This window comes from Lemur catta, chromosome 4, assembly GCF_020740605.2.
Source record: "Lemur catta isolate mLemCat1 chromosome 4, mLemCat1.pri, whole genome shotgun sequence".
Lineage (NCBI taxonomy): Eukaryota > Metazoa > Chordata > Mammalia > Primates > Lemuridae > Lemur > Lemur catta.
In genome coordinates, this window is record NC_059131.1 from 41370465 (window position 1) to 41392433 (window position 21969).

The 21969-nt window shown below is 38.9% G+C and overlaps 1 protein-coding gene across 1 annotated transcript in view; it reads left to right on the forward strand.

Annotated features, from left to right (window-relative positions):
* Positions 1 to 21379, forward strand: part of ACYP2 (acylphosphatase 2) — a 151489-nt gene extending 130110 nt beyond the window's left edge. The window contains exon 4 of the mRNA XM_045549601.1: positions 20926 to 21379. Coding sequence (XP_045405557.1) covers positions 20926 to 21040 — 115 coding nt within the window. The 3' untranslated portion in view covers positions 21041 to 21379. The remainder of the gene's footprint in view (positions 1 to 20925) is intronic.
* Positions 21380 to 21969: the final 590 nt, after the last annotated feature.

Consider the following 21969-nt stretch of genomic DNA (forward strand, 5'->3'; position numbering starts at 1 on the left):
TGTGTCCTCCCCCTGTTCCACACTTACTTTGCTCTGCCGTAGGCAGATCAGTGTTACGGTCAAATATGAAGATCTTGGAAATTTTTTGACTGATGTGATCTTAGTTTAGGTCACGTGTTTTTCCCCATCTATTCCCATGAATGTTTAAGAAAAAGCACTAAATACTCATTTCCTTATTAATAGAACAAAAACATTTGCTTTTATGTGATTAACCAACTACGCTGAGCTACCCACTCCCAGTGAAATTACTGGGATTTGGTGGGTAAGAACACCAGATTGGTGACCATCTTTTCTGACAGAAATTGCAGAAGTTGGTTTTTTAATATGAAAGTAGAGCGGTGTGACTTACGATTAAGTGATGATTATCCTCTGTATGGGTGAGCTCACGTGTACGAATAGTTATGTGTAGACTCATATTTGCGTATGCACAGGAAAGGTGTGAAAGAGTACACCGCCAAAGAGTGGCAACATCTAAGAGTGGGGCTGGGAGGTGAGAAGGGAGAGCTTTCACGTTCTGCTTCCCATATTTCTATACTGTTTAGATTTATGCAATGAGCAAGTGTTACTATTTTAATTAATAATATAAAGAATAAAATGTGATTTTTCCTAAATTTAAGGTGATAAATTTAAGATGACAATTCATAAACTTAAGATGACAGCATGGTTAATTTGAAATCTTTTTTTTAAAGAATTTTCACAATGGCATTTTCAATTCAATGACTTGTGACACATTTTGGGCTTTATCCTTCTACTGAATAAATGACTGAAAATAAACAAAAAGATGAAATTTATCCCAATTGTTATCTACAATCCGTCTGTTAGGTTTGAATATCTTGACTCAAGAATTCTGATTAAAGATTTCCAATTTGGTCCTTTCTGTGCGACTAGGATTATAATCTTTTAATATTGTTATCAAAGATCTGTGCAAATCACTCATTGAACAAACAACTCATCGAGCACCTTCTCCTTATCAGCCCCTGGGCTGGGCACTGAGGTCAGAGGTGGGTAGACAGGACCCTCTCTAAGTCACATGAGCTAACCTTTACTGCATACTTTCCATGCCCCAGGCACTGTGTGCAATGCTTTACATAGATTAACTCCTTTCACCTTCACAATATTATAACTCCCTTTTACAGAAGACAGCACTGAGACACAGAGATTAAGTACCTTGCCCAAGGCTGCACAGCTAGGAACTAGGGTAGCAGTCATTTGAATCCCAGAGGGCTGAGTCTCACTCAACAGCCCATACTTTTAAACCATGACTTCATAGTGCCTTCCAGATCATAAAGTAGGTATAATCGAGTAGGAGGTGGTTTACAAGTAAATATTTAATTGTATTTTAACAATTGGAACACCTTGAATTTCCAAGAATAGAAAGTTGATAAAGTACAATGGGTCCACCTTTACAATGAAAGACTTGAAAGGCATTTAAAATGATGATATAGATATTGATCTATTGATACAAAAACAAATTATCTTATTAAGTAGAAAAGATTATAATAGTACTTATAATGTGATTTAAACTTTGTAAAAAAAAAAAAAACCTACAAAATTAAAAGCCAAAGCTGGATGCATAAAAAGCATCCACACGCTAGTAGGTCAAAGCAGGCCACATAAGCGATTCAAGTCAGAATACTGGGGGGCAGGTCACTGATCACTGCACTTTGTCCCACTGAGCCTGGATAAGTCTTCACCTGTGTCCTCGACATAGAGCCCCAGGCAGCCACCAGCAGTCAAACCCAGGTGGCCCTTGAGCTGAGTCTTCTTTGTCTTTTGAGTATTTGCTACTGTCTATTCCACTGCTGGAATATATTCACCTAGTATTTTTATGTGGTCTAATTCTTATCTCTTATCCCATTCTCTTGTCTAAAGTCTGTGTGTTTCTGTGTCTCTCCTTTTTGTCCTCTCTTCTTGTTGCTTCAGTTGTACTCTGGGTCCTGGGTTGCTACTGCTATTGTTGCTCTTCTACATCATCAGTTTTTCCTTTTCTGTTAGATCATTCTCATAAGCATACAGATATGCCCTAATATCTACCTCTAGATCCCACATTCTCCTCTAGCTACTGCCCCATACAGCACACCTCCCTGGTAGTGCTGTCTATAGTGACTGTGTCCACTCCTCATCCTGCTGTTTTCTCCTCACTCTCCTAACGCTCTGTCCTCATATGGCAGAAGGGACAGAAGGAACAGATTACACCTTCTAGCCCTTTCATAAGGTATGAATGAGGCTGTGCCCTCATGACTTAGTCAGATCTTGAAGGCCCCACCTCTTTTTTTTTGAGACAGAGTCTCACTCTGTTGCCCGGGCTAGAGTACCATGGCATCCGCCTAGCTCACAGCAACCTCAAACTCTTGGGCTCAAGCAATCCTCCAGCCTCAGCCTCCCGAGTAGCTGGGTCTACAGGCATGTGCCACCATGCCCGGCTACTTTTTTCCATATATATTTTTAGTTGTCCAGATAATTTCTTTCTATTTTTAGTGGAGATGAGGTCTCGCTCTTGCTCAGGCCGGTCTCAAACTCCTGAGCTCAAATGATCCATCCTCCTCGGCCTCCCAGAGTGCTAGGATTACAGGCATGAGCCACCACGCCCACCCCCCCACCTCTTAATGCTATTACGTTGGCAGTTAAATTTCAACATATGAATTTTGAGGGACATATTCAGATCATAGCAGGTAAAGCCTAATTCCCCTCCGCTTGAACCTGGGCCAGCCTTAGTGACTGGCTTTTAACTGATGAAATGTGGTAGAAGTGACACTGAGTGTCTTCCAAGACAATACAGCTCTGCCTGGCTCTTTCTCTCCATTGGACATATGCTTTTGGATCCCTGAGACAATGCTGACATTAAAAGTCTGGCTACTCTGAAGCCACCATGCTGGAGAGGCCATGTAGGGATGGAAAGCGATGCCTGGGGAGCCTCAGCTGGTCTAGAACCCAGTTGATTCATTTTTCCCAGCAACACTTGCCAGACCTATGGGTAATCCCAGTTATTGTGGTCCTTGGACTTAGAGCTGCTCTCAATATTGCATGGCAGAGATGAGCTTTCCCTGTTGAGCTCTGCTCAAATTGCAGACTTGTAGGCAGGATAAATAGTGTTCGAAGCCTCTAGGTTTAAGGGTAGTTTGAACAACAACATAGTAATGGGAACATTCCCTAATAAACATTTTAAAAAAATTTTAGAGATAGGATCTCACTATGTTGCCCAGGCTGCCCTCAAACCCCTCACACCCCAGGCAATTCTCTCACGTCAGCCTCCCGAGTAGCTAGGATTATAGGCACATGCCACTGTGCCTGCCCTAATAAGCATATTGACTCTGCTGCTCCTTGATTGTCTTGGAGAACATTATGAGCCTTCTCCTCATTCCCTTTGGGACTAATTCTCTCTGTGGAAAGGGGGCATTCCTGCAGTCTCCTGTTACTCCTATAGCTGCGAGTTAGAAAGGGCTCTCTTCCCTTTACCTTTCCTGAATCTAGGGAAAATAGTGGAAATGTTGCCTTCCAAAATCAAAACAAAACCACCTCTTTCAAAGCAAACTGCCTTAAGATATGCTTTGTAAATATAATACAATAAGTGATAGGTTTTCCCTTATCTCTACCCTAGAAACAGGAACAGACTGTAACAGACTGGAATCTGTTTCCATATAATGGAGTTGACCATATAATGGAGGTGACCGGGAGCATCATCAGGACAGGAACAATGCAACTATAAAAAAACCATAGCCTTATTAATCTGTCTGAAACAATGATGTGTTAAGTGAAAAGCAGTAGGTAGTATGGGTTTTAAAAAGGTGATCCATATTACCATTTCTTGAGTGCCTCCAAAGGAAAAACCTACTATCATTAAATATTCTCTAGGCCAGATTTCACCTAGACTAGAAAAAGAACAATCTAATGTAATTCTGTCTCATTAGTGCACTTCCTCTATAGGAAAATTCTTATACAAATGGCTGATTTATTTGCCAAACACACAGCACCTAATATAAGTGATACATGGTATTCTAGGTTATAAATTGGTCTCCTATGAATTTGGTTAGCATGCTTTTGTTCCCCTAAGCCTGATCATTTCAGAGGACACTTTTAAGGTCAATTTCCCAGACCACTGAAAACCTTTGGCAATGCCACCAATGCAATGATGCCTCATAGGATTCTACAGGAAGCTGCTAGCCAGTTTTTCTTTCTTTCTTTCTTTGATGTGAGTTTAGCAGTAGCAGGAAATAGTGTGTCATTAGTAGAGGCTCCCAAACATTAAGGATGACTCTTCTGGCTGACTGCCAGGTCCAAACCACACTTTCTAGACCCAATGTCAGGGAGTCCAGTTTCTTCCACACCAGGACCCATCTTCCTGCTTTAGCTTTTTAGTTGTAACTTCTAAGACCCCAGACTTTTAACTGTATTGAAATGCAAAGATGTCACTCTGGTGAGTTCCGGTTTATTTATATGCCTAGTTAAAGCCACCTCATCTAAAAGTCATTTGGAAAACTAAAGAATGACAGGTATCTGCTATCAGAGTAGCTTTCAATTCAAAAGAGGGAAATGTAATATAATTTAAATTGCATTTCGATTCTGGTTACTAGATATTCTTTGATCATTTTATTAATGCTGTCATGGAAGTTGAGCACATTTTAGAGTACAATATTAAAATTTTGTAGAATTTTACCTTAGAAGGGGGGGGAGTCCTTACATGTCTCTCACCCTCTTCCATTAAATCTTTTTTTCTCTCTTCTCCCTCCCAGCCTCAAATCCTTCCTCCTTCCTCTTTGTCACCTCCCACTAGATGGGCAGCTTGGATATACTGATGATGTCCTTTTACTTCTCTAATACTCATCAAGCTGTTAATAAATTATATTTTTTAATGAAAAGTACAGCAGATTAAGTCATCCCAATAGGCCCAGACTATTTAAATTTTTTGTTACTAGGGTGACAACACTACACTCAATTTTAGTTTTCAGAATTTAGACAGGAACATGTTTATTGGGATTTAGCAATGACTTTGTTTTACAACCTCCAAAAACTTAGGAAGATACATATTTTTCCTTACTTTCTATTTTGTTTTGTATTTTTTTTTTGAGACAGAGTGTCACTTTGTTGCCCTGGCTAGAGTGAGTGCCGTGGCGTCAGCCTAGCTCACAGCAACCTCAAACTCCTGGGCTTAAGCGATCCTCCTGCCTCAGCCTCCCCAGTAGCTGGGACTACAGGCATGCGCCACCATGCCCTGCTAATTTTTTCTATATATATATTTTTAGTTGGCCAGATAATTTCTTTCTATTTTTAGTAGAGACGGGGTCTCGCTCTCGCTCAGGCTGGTCACGAGCTCCTGACCTCGAGCGATCCACCCGCCTCGGCCTCCCAGAGTGCTAGGATTACAGGCGTGAGCCACCGGCACCCGGCTTGTTTTGTATTTTTATTTAAAAAAGGAATAAACTGGGTTTTTTTGAGTACAAAAAGGAAAACATTTTTTTATGATCATCTCTGTCTACATAAAAGACTGAAGCTTGTGAGCATTTAACACATTAGTGCTGAAAAAATATTGAGAGTATTATAATCAACATAAACATACCATTTACAGGCGACCACGTAGGAACTGAAACTACTAACATCATTCTTAACCTGCTGTCAGGAGCCTCCCTGTGGACTGAGTCACACACTTGGCTTTAAAGGCAAAACACTCTCCTAGGGGAAAATGGGAATCTAAAAAGAATAGTAATTTTTTAAAAATCCTGGGACATTCGAACGGTAAAAACCATTTCCTCATCTATGAGACATATCCATAAAGAAGGTCTTCACTATTTTGATTCTTGTCAAATATTTAAAGGCATTTGGAGAGCCCCCATCTTCAGAGTGTACAACTTGTAGTGCAGTGTATTCTGGCACAGAAGATGTCTTTAAAGCACAGTCGAACGGTCTTCTTTCCATTAAAATTTAATGATTTTCCATCTAGCAAATCTCCTCTTCTTCCAGTGGTTCTTGTGTCATTAGCTGCCTTTCCATTCTACCTGGGAAATATTCTTTCGATTCAGATCTGCACAGATTCATTTTTAAAGGGACTGTCAGGGAGACGGTTCACGAATTTCTCTTGAAAGCTGTGCACGCACCTGTCTGCAAGGAGGTCACAGCCTGTGGGTGGCCTCTGCCCATGAGCGACCCAGCTCGCTGCCTGGGCTGAGCACCCTCAGTCTCGGAGTCCACGGCCATGGACAGGATGGCGGCCCAGAGAGGCTGCCTGGGAGATTCGTTTTTGTGACCACAGAATGTTACCTAATTCACTTTAATAGAAAAGGTATCTTGCAAAGTCGGTTGTAAAGCAAAAATACATACACCGCCCACCCCCATAATTTCCATTATAAAAATCAAAGAAACAGTATCAACAAAGGGGAGAAAAACTACAGCTTTCTATGTACGTAACTCACTTTGTTCCTAGCACGATTTAAAGTGATTTGTAAGGATATGTAAAACAAGAGAGGTACACTTAAAAGTGAAAATGAATTAAAAACAAGGGTGGGGACCTAAAATAAAGCCAGGAATCAAGGCTTAAACAATGCCTAAAATAATGACTTCTGCTCGGGGTGGGTCGCATTTGACTCTAAACTATCTAGCAGCCCTCTACCAGCTAATGGCCTCCCCCTCCCCCAAACCCAATTTGTTTATGAGCATTTTGGAGGGGACCTGGAGAGGTCAGTGTAAGGGGTGAAAATACAGGGGTGTCTGGCCAGCTCACTTTTCATTTGGCTCCACGTAGGAGTAGATTCCAACATATCTGGAATAGAGAGCGGCCTGGACTGTGTGTCCTGAAAACAATTTCCTCAAATATTGCTCTTCTGAGACAAGGTGCTCGTAAATATCGGAAGGCACTGAATTCACAATCTAGGCAGGCTTGACTTGCCAAGAACACAACGTTAAAGATGTATAAAGCTGCTCTGTCTCTCTCTCCCCTTCAGAGGCAGCACAAAAGATTGATCTATTCTTGCTGTCTCCATTTTTTCACTTCCCCCTCACTCCGAAAACCATGCTAATCTGGCTTCCACCTCCACCACTTCACTGCAGCTGATCTTGCTAAGGTCCCCAAAGCACTTTTCAGCTCTTTTTTTTTTTTTTTAAATAATTCACTAAATATTTCTTGAGCAGTTAAAGGTGTCAGGAATTTTTCTAGACATTTGAAATATATCATGGAACAAAATACTCAAGATACCTGCCTTGATGGAGATAACATTCTACAGAATAAGATTGACAATAACTATAAGAAAAATATTATGAGTAGATATATCAGTATAATGTGTTAGAAGGTGATAATTACTTCTAAAAAAGGGAGGAAAGTAGAGTTAAGTATGGGGGACTGGGAATGTGGGGACAGTGGGAACAGGTGGGCAAGGGCTGTGTGCAATGTTTTTTTATTTTAGAATATTACAGGAGTACAAATGTTTTGGTTACATGGACTGCTTTTGTACTCCTTGAGTCAAAGTTATAAGTGTGCCCATCGAGACAATGTACACTTTTCAGTTCTTATTTTACTAAATTGACTGCTCTCTTCTTACAATCTTTTTAGTACTCCTGAATCCCATAGTGTAGAGTTTCATGAAGTTCTTGTTAACTGCATAATGGCAGTGGTAGACATGGTGTACTGGCTTTGTCAGCCTCTGTTCTAAACTCCTTCTGGTGTCTTTCGTACACTGCAGAGTGAGGAGCTGTTTCCGACTGCCTTGCAGCAAGGGTGTCCAATGTGACTTAGTCATCATTAATCAGAGGTACTCACGTGAAATTTGAATTTGGAACTGGCTGTAGGGGAGAGACAGGCAGCAGTGCCTGAGGTATACATTTAGCTGGTGTAAGGATCTAGTGAACTTGGCTCTGGGGTTGATTCTCTGGTGACTTCCTGATGCCTGGGCTGCCATTGGTAGTGTGTTCATAAACACACTGATTTCAGTGGCTCCTGATTCCCAACAGTTCCCCTAACAGGCCTATCAGGAAAAATTGTCCCAGGCATGGAATTGGGTGATGGAGATACAGGATTGTCTTTCAGAGAATTTCTGGGTGTTATCTAGTGGAAACGTGAGGAATTTCCTGCTTCTATAGGGGTTTGCACCTTTGATTGATTTCCTACCATCTAGGCTATTTTACAACTCTGTAAGGTAGAAATTCACTTGCAGCAAGCTATAGAAATGGAAATAATTCTTGTGCATAGCAAAGCAAATTATTTTTTTTCTGATAGATACAATTGATTTTCGCCCTGAAGAAACCCAAGATAACCCAAACATTTTTAATTGCCCAAAAGCTACGTTGTCTAATGTAAGAGCTGATGGGCATGTGGTTATATGAGCACTTATAATGTGGCAAGTTTGACTTGTCTTTTAAGTGTAAAATACACACCAAATTCAAAATACTCAATATGAAAAACTATATAAAAATATCTCAATAATTTCATGTATTGTTCATATTGATTACATGTTGAAAAATATTTGTCTTATTAAATAAAATATAATTAATTTTATCTATCCTTTTTACTTTTTTAAATGTGACTCCTAGAAAACTTTAAATTACAGATGAGGCTTGCATTACAGTTCTATCAGACAGTGCTGCCTTATAGAATTTTAGCCAGTTTTGCATCCATTAGGAAGCTGATTTCAGCATTTATTACATATGTGTATGTATACAAACATGTATATATCTCTAACTTCTCCTTTGAACTGGACTTAACATCTTACAGTTTCCCTCATTAATTAACATGTTGAATAAAATCTTTGCCACATGTCATTTTATATTTGCATGAGAATCACAATTTTAGCATTTTATACTTCAGCTAAATTTTGCAGAGTTGCTCCAACAGGCCCAATCTAAATCTGTTCTAGTTCTTCCAATGATTTTGTAAGGACCTAATTCTCTATATTAAAGTCTATCCTAAAATAGCTAAGGTGGTTTTCATTACCTGCTACTGTACCCTGACTGTACTGAAAATAGCTTAAAATTGAGCACCTACTATTTTCTAGATGCTGTGTTAAGCACACAGATTATTTTATTTAATCCTCACCACAACTCTGTGTGGTAGGCTGTGTACTCTCCATTTTACAGATGAGGCACTGACAGTTTAAGAAACTTGCTCAAGATAACCAGGTAGGAAGTGGTAGCTGTATTCACACCTAAGCATAATGATTCCAAAGTCCACTTCCATTACCGTTGTGCTAGTATTCTGTTCCACTAAATAAAATAGAAACAAGGGTGTATCTGTCACTTTGTTGACTCAGAAGCTGTGGTATGGCAGGGAAGCTGGAGGTTATAGTTATGCCTTCACTTGTTCTGCCTTCTCTGCTTCCTGGCCCTTTGATTCAGTTGGCTGGTTTTCAGAATTCTGGGCATAGCTCATGCCTGAGTTGCTCTTCAGACTCTCATAAAAATGAGATCGAATGACCATTTCCCACTGCAGCTGAGAACCACCTCTGCAAAGACCAACAAGTCTTACTAGTGGAGTTGCACTAGAAGTGTGTGACTCTCAGGGTCACAGAGTGCTAAACAGGCTGTCCACCATCTTGGGCAAAGGCAGAGAACCATTATGCTGTAATAACCGTTATTAATGGCTGGACATTGCATTAAGTGACTTACATACATTCTCCCTAGTCCTTTCAATAGCTCAGTGGGGTGAGTAGTAGTATCACCATTTTAAAGATGAAGAAGCTTGTCTTAGGTTAATTATGGATGTCCTGGGATTCCCTGGATAATCACTGAACTCTTCACTAATCATAACCTACATATCTGACATACTTTAGGCACTATATCAAAATACCATTAAAACATTTGTTTTGATAATAAGTCTATGGTATTATTTGCCCCCATGTAACCAAATAAGGAAACTTGTTAAAAGAAAAATAGCAAAAATGTTATGTACTATCCTTCCATTATTAATGCTAGTTTAAAAGCTTGAAATGGGCAGACAACTCAATACTTTCTAACTTGCACCACATTAGCTTTTAATTCATTAGCTGTCTTTTCTTACTCTGCTTTCTTGCTATGGTCTATGTTTTATAGTGGTGCTGTGGAGATATCTGAAAGGGTTATGCTGCCCCACTTTAGTCCCAGGAAATAGAACTCCTATGAATTATTAATAGTGTTGGCTTTGTAGTGCTTTAATTTCACCTCAGTTTCAGACAAGGATATTAGTTAAATGGAATTTTTTATATCATCCTAGGAGCTTACTATATAGGAAACACTAATTGACTTGAATTATAGAAAAGACAGTCCTCTGTTGATTTTCATTTCTACATATGATGGAGTCTCCATACATTCTACTCCCCCACATCCTTGCTCAGTGATAGGTTAAGAGGGCGGGTTTCAGAGCTCCTCAGAGCCCTTGAAATTCCCCAGAGGTGCTCGAGGTGCAGCTAGGGGAGAGAGAAGGCTGTGTGGGGTGGTGTCTGCACGTGCACGTGCCCACAGCCCCCACCATTCCCTTGCTTCAGAGAAAAACTTCACTTCTTATTCTATAAGCATGAAGCTTTTGTGCAAGATTATGTTGGAAGAAAGGATTCTTCTCTTTAAAAAGCTTGAAAATCCCAAGTTAATATAATAACTACAATAGTAGGTGTTTGTACATCTTTGACACAATAAGAAAAAAATGTCTAAGGATTTTTACATAATGTATCTGAGCACATAAAACTGTGCCCTGGACTTGATGGAATACAGCAGCATGTCACGTGACTGAGCGTGCAGGGTGGACTTGGCCCTCCTGCGGTATCTAAGAATCACCCTGAACTCTGGATGAAGCCAGTTACCATGTTTATTTACATAATGAGTAAACTCACAATCACACAAAATGCAGTAAAATTTGGGGGCTAGCAAAAATAAATGAACTGATTGTACAAGTAAATTGGGTTCACATGCTTATAATCAGGTTGTTAGGTCAGATCCATAGGCCTGTAATGTCCTTTAAGAGAATGGATATAGTCATTACTTGTGTTATCTCATAGAGGACTACTGTGAGCAAAATATGTTAGCGTTTTCTGTAATAAGAGCAATTATTTCTTTAACTTGCAAAGAGTATTACAAAGAAAACTGACAGTTTTGTTTTGTGTAAGATAAAAATCAAAGAGTTAAAAGGACATGCTCAGGTTTCCTTTCTGTGTGCAGACAATATAGGACCCTAGAATGCCCCTCCTCCCATACCTGAAAGCTATAGATCTGAAGAAGGCATGCAGGGGATAATGAATAATACTTATTCATTCAATAAGTATTTATTTCTTTGGGATGGGGGTCTTCATTTCTTTCCTTTTTTTTTTTTTTTTTGAGACAGAGTGTTGCTTTGTTGCCCGGGCTAGAGTGAGTGCCGTGGCGTCAGCCTAGCTCACAGCAACCTCACACTCCTGGGCTTAAGCGATCCTACTGCCTCAGCCTCCCGAGTAGCTGGGACTACAGGCATGCGCTACCATGCCCGGCTAATTATTTTTTTCTATATATATATATTTTAGTTGGCTAGATAATTTCTTTCTATTTTTAGTAGAGATGGGGTCTCGCTCTTGCTCAGGCTGGTCTCGAACTCCTGACCTCGAGCAATCCACCCGCCTCAGCCTCCCAGAGTGCTAGGATTACAGCCGTGAGCCACCGCGCCCAGCCCAGTTCTTTCCTTTTTTTAAGTTTTATTTTATTTTTGATTGACACATAATACTTGTACCTATTTATGCATATGTATTCCTTGAGTGCTCTCTATCACCAGGCATCATGCTAGATGTTGGGAATCTAATAGTACGACTCTGAACCTGCCTTCCTAGAATTTGCATTCTAACGTGGAGAGGCACATAATGAACACATAAACAATTACATAAACATAGCAATTACAGAAACTGATAATTGTCCTGATGCACACAACAGAGTGGGGGTGGGGCCCTTTTCACCAAGAGACAGTCAAAGAAGGGGCTCTGGGAGGGCAAAAACCAAAGTGCATTTTAGAAGGCCCCAGCTGGCCTCTCTGCTGGCTGCCAAGGCCATAAATGTGTGGCACTTACTGTATTCAATGGCTAAAAATGTGCCATCTGCACCAAAGAATTAGAGAAAATGCTGTGGAAACCCTCAGGGGTTTGGTGACTGCCTGAATAGGGACAAAAAAAAAATAGAGCACACCTAATTTATTAAACAAATAAATTGTTCCTTGATCATTTAATATTTATCAGCACTTTGTTTTATTTTTTAATACAAAGATGGCCTGAAGGAAACTTGAAAAGCAATACATGCAAGAGCACTGTCCTTTGTCAGTCCATAAAAAAAATTGTTTTCACAACTAAGAATGATCCTTATCAAACCTGTACAAAATGCATCCATAATGAAATCTCTTCTTATATCTTTACTTTATAATGGTTAAAAGCAACATGATTTTGGTAAAGGAATGTAAGACCATTACAAAAATTAGTTTTATTTTCAAAACCTCTACATAAGACATGGAAAATATGTTAGAATGAAGGAGGAAACATAGTTATCAAGTAACATGATGTCAATAGAATTTTCCAATTTACATATTTATTCTTTTGTTTTTACTAGTTGAACCTTATTTTTTGCTTTTTAAAGATTATCAGTGGGTCATCTTTCTTAAACAGAAATACTTGCAAGATATATGCACACAAAACAGATTCAGATTTACAGCACAAATGTTAGACTTCGGTCTGTTTCACGAAGATATAATTCATCCATTCAATATTTATTGAGTCTACTAAACTAATAGGTAAAATATGCTGGAACCAGAGCAATGTATTATGGTTGTGCTGGCCCTTTGACTAGGTGAACACTGCTCATGGTTTTTTCTTTCTCTGCACAGTTACTGTAGCAGTTTTCTGAAAGGCAGGTAAATAGCCCAACTGTGGCTGGATAGCTTAAAATAAAGAGCAATTTTAAATTATCCAGTTAATGTGATAAAAATCAGCCAACAGAATGAATTCAGGAAAAATGCATGGGATAGTTTACCTAAGAACCCCAAAGAAAAGAAAAAACTATTATTCTTCTAAGGAAATTCAGTAAGTCATCTGATACAATGTAAGAGATCACTGGTTTTCTATATACCAGTTTAAAAACAATGATTAAAAAGCATTTTGTTCAAAATAGCAAGAAAAATAGAATATAACCATAAGTTTCTCACGAACTATATAGCACCTGAATTAAGCAAACTATAAAATTTTAGTGAGGAACTTAAAAACTTGAACAAAAGTGAAGAAAACTTTTGCTATTAATGACAAAATTAAATGTTAGAATGTCAGTTCTCTCTAAATTACTTTTAGATTTAAAAGGGGTTGTGAAGGGTTTGAATAAAATATGTTAAACGCTAATAGAATATATGAGACAAACCAGGACACTTAAATAGAAGACTAAGGAGATGGGAGTATAGGGACAATTGGACGTTAAAATATAGTCTAAAGCTATAATAATTAAAATGGTTTAGTACTGGTTTAGGGATTAACCAAAGATATCAATGGAACCAAATAGAATGTCTAGAAACAGACTGAGGCATAACCTGATTTAGTATATGATAATAGTTGCATTTGAAATCTGTAGAAAAGAAGTTATTCAGTGAAATGTACTGAGGAAAATGTCTAACCACTCAAAATTAAGACATCTTTTTCATACAATGCAATCACATAATTTCAGATGTATTAAAGATTTAAATATAAAGGATAAAGTATAGCTTTATCAGCACTGTATTTTATTTTTTAATGCAAAGATGGCCTGAAGGAAACTTAAAAGCAATACATGCAACATCATTGTCCTTTGTCAGTCCGTAAAAAACATTGTTTTCAATTTTTTGTAAGATCAAGTTAAAGATCTTACATTTTGAACACATACATTTACCTCTTCTCTCTCCTAAACCCCACTTAAATATCAGCAAAAAGGATTTTTTAAGAGGTTTAAACACCCACGAGGACAAAGAATGGGAGAGAAAGCTGCAGCAATGAAACTGTGGAAACCAGAAAGCAGATGAGCAGGTGGTAACGCAGACCTGACTTGGAAGCCTGCAGTGGGGAGGGCCAAGAACTGGCCCAATTAACACAGTGGAGACCGCCCCCCCCCCCCCCCCCCCCGCCAAGGCTCAGGCCACCAGAAGTGGGCATAAACGTGAGGCTAAACATAAGAGGACTGATTCCAAATGCAGTTATTCATTCCCCCATGCCAGCCTGGAGAGCAGCTACCCTGCTCATCCCAGGTAGAAGCCAGAGTTCAGACCCTCTGGAGATGGTCTTATAGTTGAGAAAAAGATACAGTGCTGAAAACAGGGATTCAGTGAAATTGATCACTGAATGCTGAGGCCTTAACCTTCTTCCCAGATTCTCAGAACATGTATAGCCAGACTCAGACCCTCTAGGCAGGAAATTGGATATGCCTTCCCTGGAGAATATGACCAATCCAAAAGAAAAGATATCAAGATACCAACATCAGAGGCTCCTGATGAAGTGGTTTATTCTGCTCACCTTAGAAAACCTAAGGCCAAGCTCAGCAACAGGGCAAAAGAAAAGTCCATTGCAGACTGGGGGATGGGGAGTCTCACCCTCCCTCACTCACTCCAGGAAACATCTGATTGAATCGTTAAATCTTCTCCTCCAATATGGATTGTCCCTACTGGGAAACCTCTAGCCCAGGCGTTGATCCCTGGCCCCCCTGGTTTGGACCTTGCTTGCAGGACAAGTGTCTAAGGAACACATTGCATTGCAGGCAGGTATATTTGCAGCTCCTTGGCCATCTGGTCTAACTTCAAGGGTCCTCATTGCTCTTTAGAAATTCTTTCATTTCAGTTAACATTTGTTAACTTCTATAAGCAATTATTCCACCTTTTCACTTTATTTAATCCCTCAACTATACCTCCACCCCTCACCCCTTATTCTCAGGAAATTACCTTACTTCCTTCATACTAAGAAAATGGAAGCTATTTCAGCTTCTTTGAATGCTTCTTCCTTTCCAAATTGCGGTCCAGTTTTTTAACCCATTGCCTTCTCTTCCATATAGAGATGTGTCTTCTTTTTTTTCTACATCCAATGAGTGTACCTATCTCTTGATCCTCTTCCTGTCAACTGCCCTGGGCCTTGTTCCACCAATTACCACTCCTTTGCCTGCATCCTCAATTCGTTCCGTTGCCCACTTGTGAGAGTATGTGTAGTGGACGCTGTGATTTGCCACTCAGATTCCCTTTGAGGATGGGAGGACTCGTTCTCCCAAATGCTGGGAGGGCTGCTCGAAGGGAGCCCTCAGCACTCAGCCCTCTGCAGGAATTGCAGAAGAAAGTCATTTCATTAAAGGCCATATCCCCTTCCCTCGGTACCTCTCCCCTAAATGACTGGTTGCCCTGGGCGAGATAAAGACCCAGCCCTCTCACCTTAGCTCAGGTTAACGCTGAAGGGTCTTCTCAGCTTCAGAGCACCTCACGTGCTGGCTGAGGTCTCCGTCAAGAGTGCATGGCTGCCCAACTCCTCCCTCAGTCCCATCTTGGCTCCCTTCCTTGCCTCCCACAAGTTGTTAAACCTAAAAGCACTCCCTGATTAACTTCTGCATGCTAACCATCTCAGAGCCTATGTCCCAGGGTACCCTCCCTGTGACAGTAAGACATTGACATTTAATAATTTGTTAGGTAGTACCAAGTTGCTCTTTCAAGATGCTGTACAAATTTACATTCTCATCAGCAATGTAGGAAAGTGCCTCTTTTCCGACACCCTAACTGCTGCTACTAGATATGATCAAACTTTTAAATCTTTGCCATTTCAGAAGTGACAAATGGTATCTTATTCTTGCTTTATTTGTATTTTTTTAAAACTATAGGTAAGAGTGAGAATGTTTTTATATGTTTTTATTGGCCATTTCTATTTCCCTTTCATCTGCTTCTGTTTTTGCCCATTTTTCTATTGTATGATTATCTTCTATGTAAATTTTTCAGTTCTGTTTGTTTAGCTTTAAGACTTTGTTTTGGCCATTCAAATGTTTTGGGTGTTTTTGTTTGTATGTTTTTTTGTTTTTTTGTTTGAGACAGGGTCTCACTTTGTTGCTGGGTATGAGGGTAGTGGCATGATCATAGCTCATAGCAACCTCACACTCGTGGGTTCAAGCAGTCCTCCTGCCTCAGCCTCCCAAGTAGCTGGGACTAAAGGCACCTACCACCATGCCTGGTGAATTTTTCTATTTTTTTTTTTTCTTTTGTAGGGATGAGGTCTCACTATTTTGCTCACGCTGCTCATACTTGGCCTCCCAAAATGCTAGGATTACAGGCATGAACCACTGCATCTAGCTGATGTTTTAATTAGTTAACATTATCAATATTTTTCCTATGTTTCTTGGTTTTCTGTCATGCTTAAATTGGCATTCCCTATTCTAATACTTGAAAAAAACCACTAATATTTTCCTTAAAACTTAGGTCAAGTGCCGCTGCCATCACAAAGATGTCTGAGTACCTTGACCAGAGTTAACCCCCCAATTCCTCTCTCCCATTATATAAATCACCCTGCCTATTATGTTCTGCCTTATAGTATAGTCATTTTTATTACTTCACAAACTCTTCTATTAGATTGTAAGATACTAAGGGAAGAATTCCATTTTAAATCTCTATGTATGCCCTCCAGTAACTAGAATATGACTTGCATAAAGTGCTACTTAAATATTTATTGGATTGAATTAACTGGTACTGTTTGATTATGTGGCTCTCTTTCACACTAAGGATGGTGAAAAAAATATATATATGGTCATTAAATATGAAATGTCTGATTTCAAAAGTGTAGTTTATTATATCTCGAATTATGTGCCTAAACTATCCACATAATTTTGCCATCTTAATGGTAGCTGTTTATGCCAGCAGGAAAGAAGCCTGGAGAGAGCAAGTGGCAATGAAATCACAAAAGGTATTTTCCACAGCTTGAGAATTGAATATTCTTCCTTGCAAGAAGTGGTAGTCAGTTGGTGCAACGTCTGGTGAATACAGTAGATGACAGTTTCCAAGCCCAGTTTCTGTAGTTTGAGTGACATGTGATTGAGCGTAGTCTTGCAAGAGGATTGGTCTGTCTGTATTGACCAATCTCGGCTGCTTAATCACAAGCATCCTCATCATTTCATCCAGTGATTGCTGTAGACATCCACTGTAATCAACTGACCAAGTTTCACGAAGCTGTAGTACATAATATGAGCACCAGACCACCAAACAGACACCATTAGCTTTTTTTGATGAATATTCGGTTTTGGACTTTGTTTCAACTTCATCTTTATCCAACTGTGCTGAATGCTTGTCATTGTCAAAAACAATCCGTTTTCCCTTCCATGTAATAATACAGTGTAGACATTGTTCGCCTTTATGTCAAAAAGAAAGGCAAGCTTCGAAGTGATTTCTCTGCTGATGCTCGTTTAATTCATGCAGAACGCATCTATCCAGCTTTTTTTTTTTTTTAATTTCAGGATTAGGTTGGTGTGGATTTGGAGAGAAAGGGACACTTAATCCAGCTTCCTTACTTGCTGATTTGTTTCAAGTGGTCTAATATTGTTGGAATAGTGACGTCAAACTTTGTTGCTAATTCATGCGTAGGTTGAGGTGGATTCACTTCCACTACAGCTTTCAGCTCATTATCCACCTTGGTCTCAGGTTGCCCATGTGGCTCAGCATTAAAATCACTAGAACGGAACTTCTCAGACCATGGACATACTGTGCATTCATTAGCCACATGCTTCCCCAACACTTCATTGATATTTCGAGCTATCAGCACTGTATTTGTTCCATGACAGAACTCACATGCAAAAATAACATGAACTTTTGACTTATCCATGATTTCACAGAAATTTCTCTAAAAAAAGTTTGAAATATAATTACAAGCCAAAATGTGTGTTTGAAAGACTGAGGATGTATCTTCACAATAAAAATAAAACAAGCATCAAAGTGAAATGTCAGAGATATCAACTGTCAACTTAGTGCTTAAGGAAATCAGACATTTCATACTTAATATCCCTTCTATTGTTATATAATACACATATTTATTCCACACACATCCTCATTCATTAGATGTAACTTTTTGTGAAATTTTTTTATCAGTTATTTTTTCACCAGGAGAACACTTAGTTCCGCCATCTCCAAACCTGAGCCACACCTATCAAAGGCTAACTGCAAGAACAGCATGTGAAAGTGAGGTCTCAGGGCTTGCCAAGTGACAGGTGATCAGAACACTCCTAGGTGAGAAGGCAGGTCAGCCAAGGTGGTTCCTAGCAACAGGGGTGGAACAGGTGGAGCCATGACACAAAATGGCCAGCCTCCCCACAGGCTAAACAGAGCTCGGTCTGCCAACACCATGACCATCTCCTCCTTGGCCATGCATTTGGCTGGCAAAGAAGTTCCTGATGGTGTTGAGGACCAGGCATAGGGAGGTAGTCAGTCTTTCAGTACATTGAGTTATCAGCTCAGGTGGGTGAGTCACTGCAGTGCCTATGCCCACTAGTTCTAGTCTTGGAATCGCTGGTTTCAATTCCCCTCTTCTTGTTCTCTTGAGCCCACTCAAATATGGCTTCCATGCTCCTAAAACTGCTCATCAGGGTCACCAGTGACCTGCACACTGCTAAGCACAATGGTCAAGTCTCAGCTCTCACCTCACGTGACCTGCCAGCAGCATTGGCCCAGCGGATCCCTCTCTGCTTCCTGAGGGCTTTGGCCCCCTGGACACTAGTTTTTCTCACACTTCACCGGATGCTTTCTCTTCTTTTGCTGGTTCTTTCTTTGCTTCCTGATCCCTTAAACATTTGGCCTCTTATTTTTTCTATCTATATTCATATTTTTAATGATCCCAGCCAATCTTATGGCTTTCAATACTGTCTATGCCGACAATTTCCAAATTTTATTTCCTCTAGCTAGACTTGTAGATCCAACTGCCTACTCGACATCTCACTTGGGTGTCTAACAGACATCTCAAATGTAACATTCCCCTTCCCCCAAAATCTGCTCCTCTCACAGTCTTTCCATTTCAGTAAATGACAACCTCATCTAATTAGTTACTCAAACCAAAAACTCTGGTGTCATCTTTCACTCCTCTCCTTTTCTCACACCCACATCCAATCTGGCAGCAAATCTACTTACTATATCTTCAAAATATACTTAGAATCTGACTCCCTCTCACCACCACCACTAACTACCCTGGACAAGTTACTTAACTTTCATGTTTCTCTCTTTCCTCATGGATAACCTGGGAGTAATGGTAGACTATGACTTACAAGGTTTGTTTGTGGAGTAAAGGACAAATAAATGTACAGAATTTAGCGTGGTGGTGAACAAATAATTAGTGCTTAATAAATGTTAGCTTTCATTATTATCTGTGGCTTTTATTTCCTAGAAGGCTTCAAGGAGATTTGACTAGTAAAATTGAAGCCATCGGCTCCTTTTCATAGAAACTGAGTTTTAGTCTTCAACACACAAAATTTCCATTTTTAAGATTTCAACTAAACCAATTAAAGTAAAAGAAGAAGAGTCAACATTAACCTCACCCAGTAAAAAACTGTCCCAAAAAACGAAGAAAGAGTTAAAAAGCACAATGGCAATTTGAATCATTGGAATTCTTCTCTAGCCTGATTAAGAGTAATTTTCAGCTAATCAGAAAACTTTGGCCTAGAAAATATTTTAATCCAAGGCTATATACGATTGTTACACATCATATTGCGCAGCTGTGTGCAGCTCTAGCTTCACAACCTGAAATAACTTTGGGATATGAGAAAACTCATAGAATGTTTCTACAATAGCACCTGGGATAACAGCCATGATTTGTACAGAAACAGCCTTGTATTATTAACCTGTAGTCCCACTAAATCTATCAGTGCAACTAATTATTATTATTATTATTATTATTATTATTATTTTTTGAGACAGAGTGTCACTTTGTTGCCCTGGCTAGAGCGCAGTGGTGTCAGCCTAGCTCACAGCAACCTCAAACTCCTGGGCTTAAGCGATCCTACTGCCTCAGCCTCCCAAGTAGCTGGGCCTACAGGCATGCGCCACCATGCCCGGCTAATTTTTTCTATATATATATTTTAGTTGGCCAGATAATTTCTTTCTATTTTTAGTAGAGATGGGGGTCTTGCTCTTGTTCAGGCTGGTCTTGAACTCCTGACCTCGAGCGATCCACCTGCCTCGGCCTCCCAGAGTGCTAGGATTACAGGCGTGAGCCACCGCGCCTGGCCTGCAACTAATTATTAATAGGTAGAAAGATTCTGGAAAATCTTCAACGGTATTATCTGAAGTGTCAGCCATATACAATAGGCCTGAATTACATAGGAAGTATCTCAGATAAGCGCCCAAATGCATAAATTAGATACCTGGGTGTTGCTAATAAATTAAGATAAACCATTGCACTAAATAAGCAGAAAAATGTTTTCAAAACATTTAACAGCCTTCAATGCAGTCACTTTACTAATATGTATGGTAAGAAACCATACTTAAATAGATAAACTATTCATCTACTTTTACTTTAATGTTTTTGGAAAATCATGTTTATTCTTTATTTATTCTTTCAGTTATTCTCTTTCTCCTAACCTCTCTCCCTCCCTTCCGTGTGTGTGTGTGTGTGTGTGTGTGTGTGTGTGTGTACACGTAAAACATCTACCATGTATGGGGTAGTGAGAAAGCAATGGTGAATTGTTGTTATTACTAACCTCTTTGTTAAAATATTTTGATCCTTTCAAGTGTAAGAGCTAGGTAATAATGGCCTTGGAGTGTTTTAAGAGGGGGGAATAATTCTAATATGAACTCATCAGGAATTGACTTAATTTGTTATTAGCATTTCTTTGTGTATATTATATATTATACTCTGTGGTACTCTTAGAATGATATATATAATGTAAACAAATTTATATATCACTATGCAAAAGTTACATAGTAAAAGTAAATTCCCATTAATACCTATTATGCAATCATTTCAGCTGATCCACATATACTTTATATACTAATTTATTTATTTATTTATTCTTTTGTAGGAAGTCCTGGCTGAGCAAGATTGGGAGTCCTAGTTCTCGCATTGACCGCACAAACTTTTCTAATGAAAAAACCATCTCTAAACTTGAATACTCTAATTTTAGTATTCGATACTAATAGAAGAGAAATAAAAATTATAATGCTTATACTGTACAATAGACACCATATGTTCTTAAGTCTATATACTAGAATAATAGTAGCAGAGTAGGGCGAAAAAAGGGAACTTTCTGTTCTGAAAGCTACAAAATCAAATGTTACTAAAAATGTCTGACACAATTTTATTCAACTATGTTTTTAACAAGCAAAAACATAGTATTGTAAGATAAATGTTATTACAAAATATTTAATGTGACTATTCAACTTAAACTTGTCTCATGGAATCTAATTTCAATGAACAATATAACATGTATGTTATTTGGTGAGACATAAAATAATAAAGTTAACATTTAAAAATTATTTTTATATACTGTTGTCTGTATGAACTGTAAAATCTTCTGAATAATAATTTGTTATTAAAGTTGAATAATTTGTCTTTAAAAAGAACCAGTGGTTAGAAGTAAATATGTGATGAACAGTATAACCATAATATAATATCGATGAAGGGTTCAATTTTATAATTCTGGTTAAATATGAACATGATGCAGTACTTAGGTTGGAGCTACTTAATGCCTTCTATAAACACTATTTTGTATAGTGAACATTCAGGCTGAGTGACAGTGGCTAATAAGTCAGCAATTTCAGTATAGCAAACAGCAAGATTTTTATCAACAACACACAATAGATGTCCTATTAACCAGAACTGAGAGTCTAAATAAGTCATACAATACTATCCCCTAAACTTGGCCTATTCATTTGGAGATCTTCGTATGAAATGATAATTAACCAACAGTACTTAAAGGGGAAGGTTTGTTTCTATTATCATAAAGTTATAACATTGAAAAAGTCCTTTAATACAAAGCACTGAGAATTTCAAATGTTGTAGGAATATACTTGCATAAATTCTTCTAAGATTTCCAAATTATAGCAATGGAACCCTTCATTAAAAC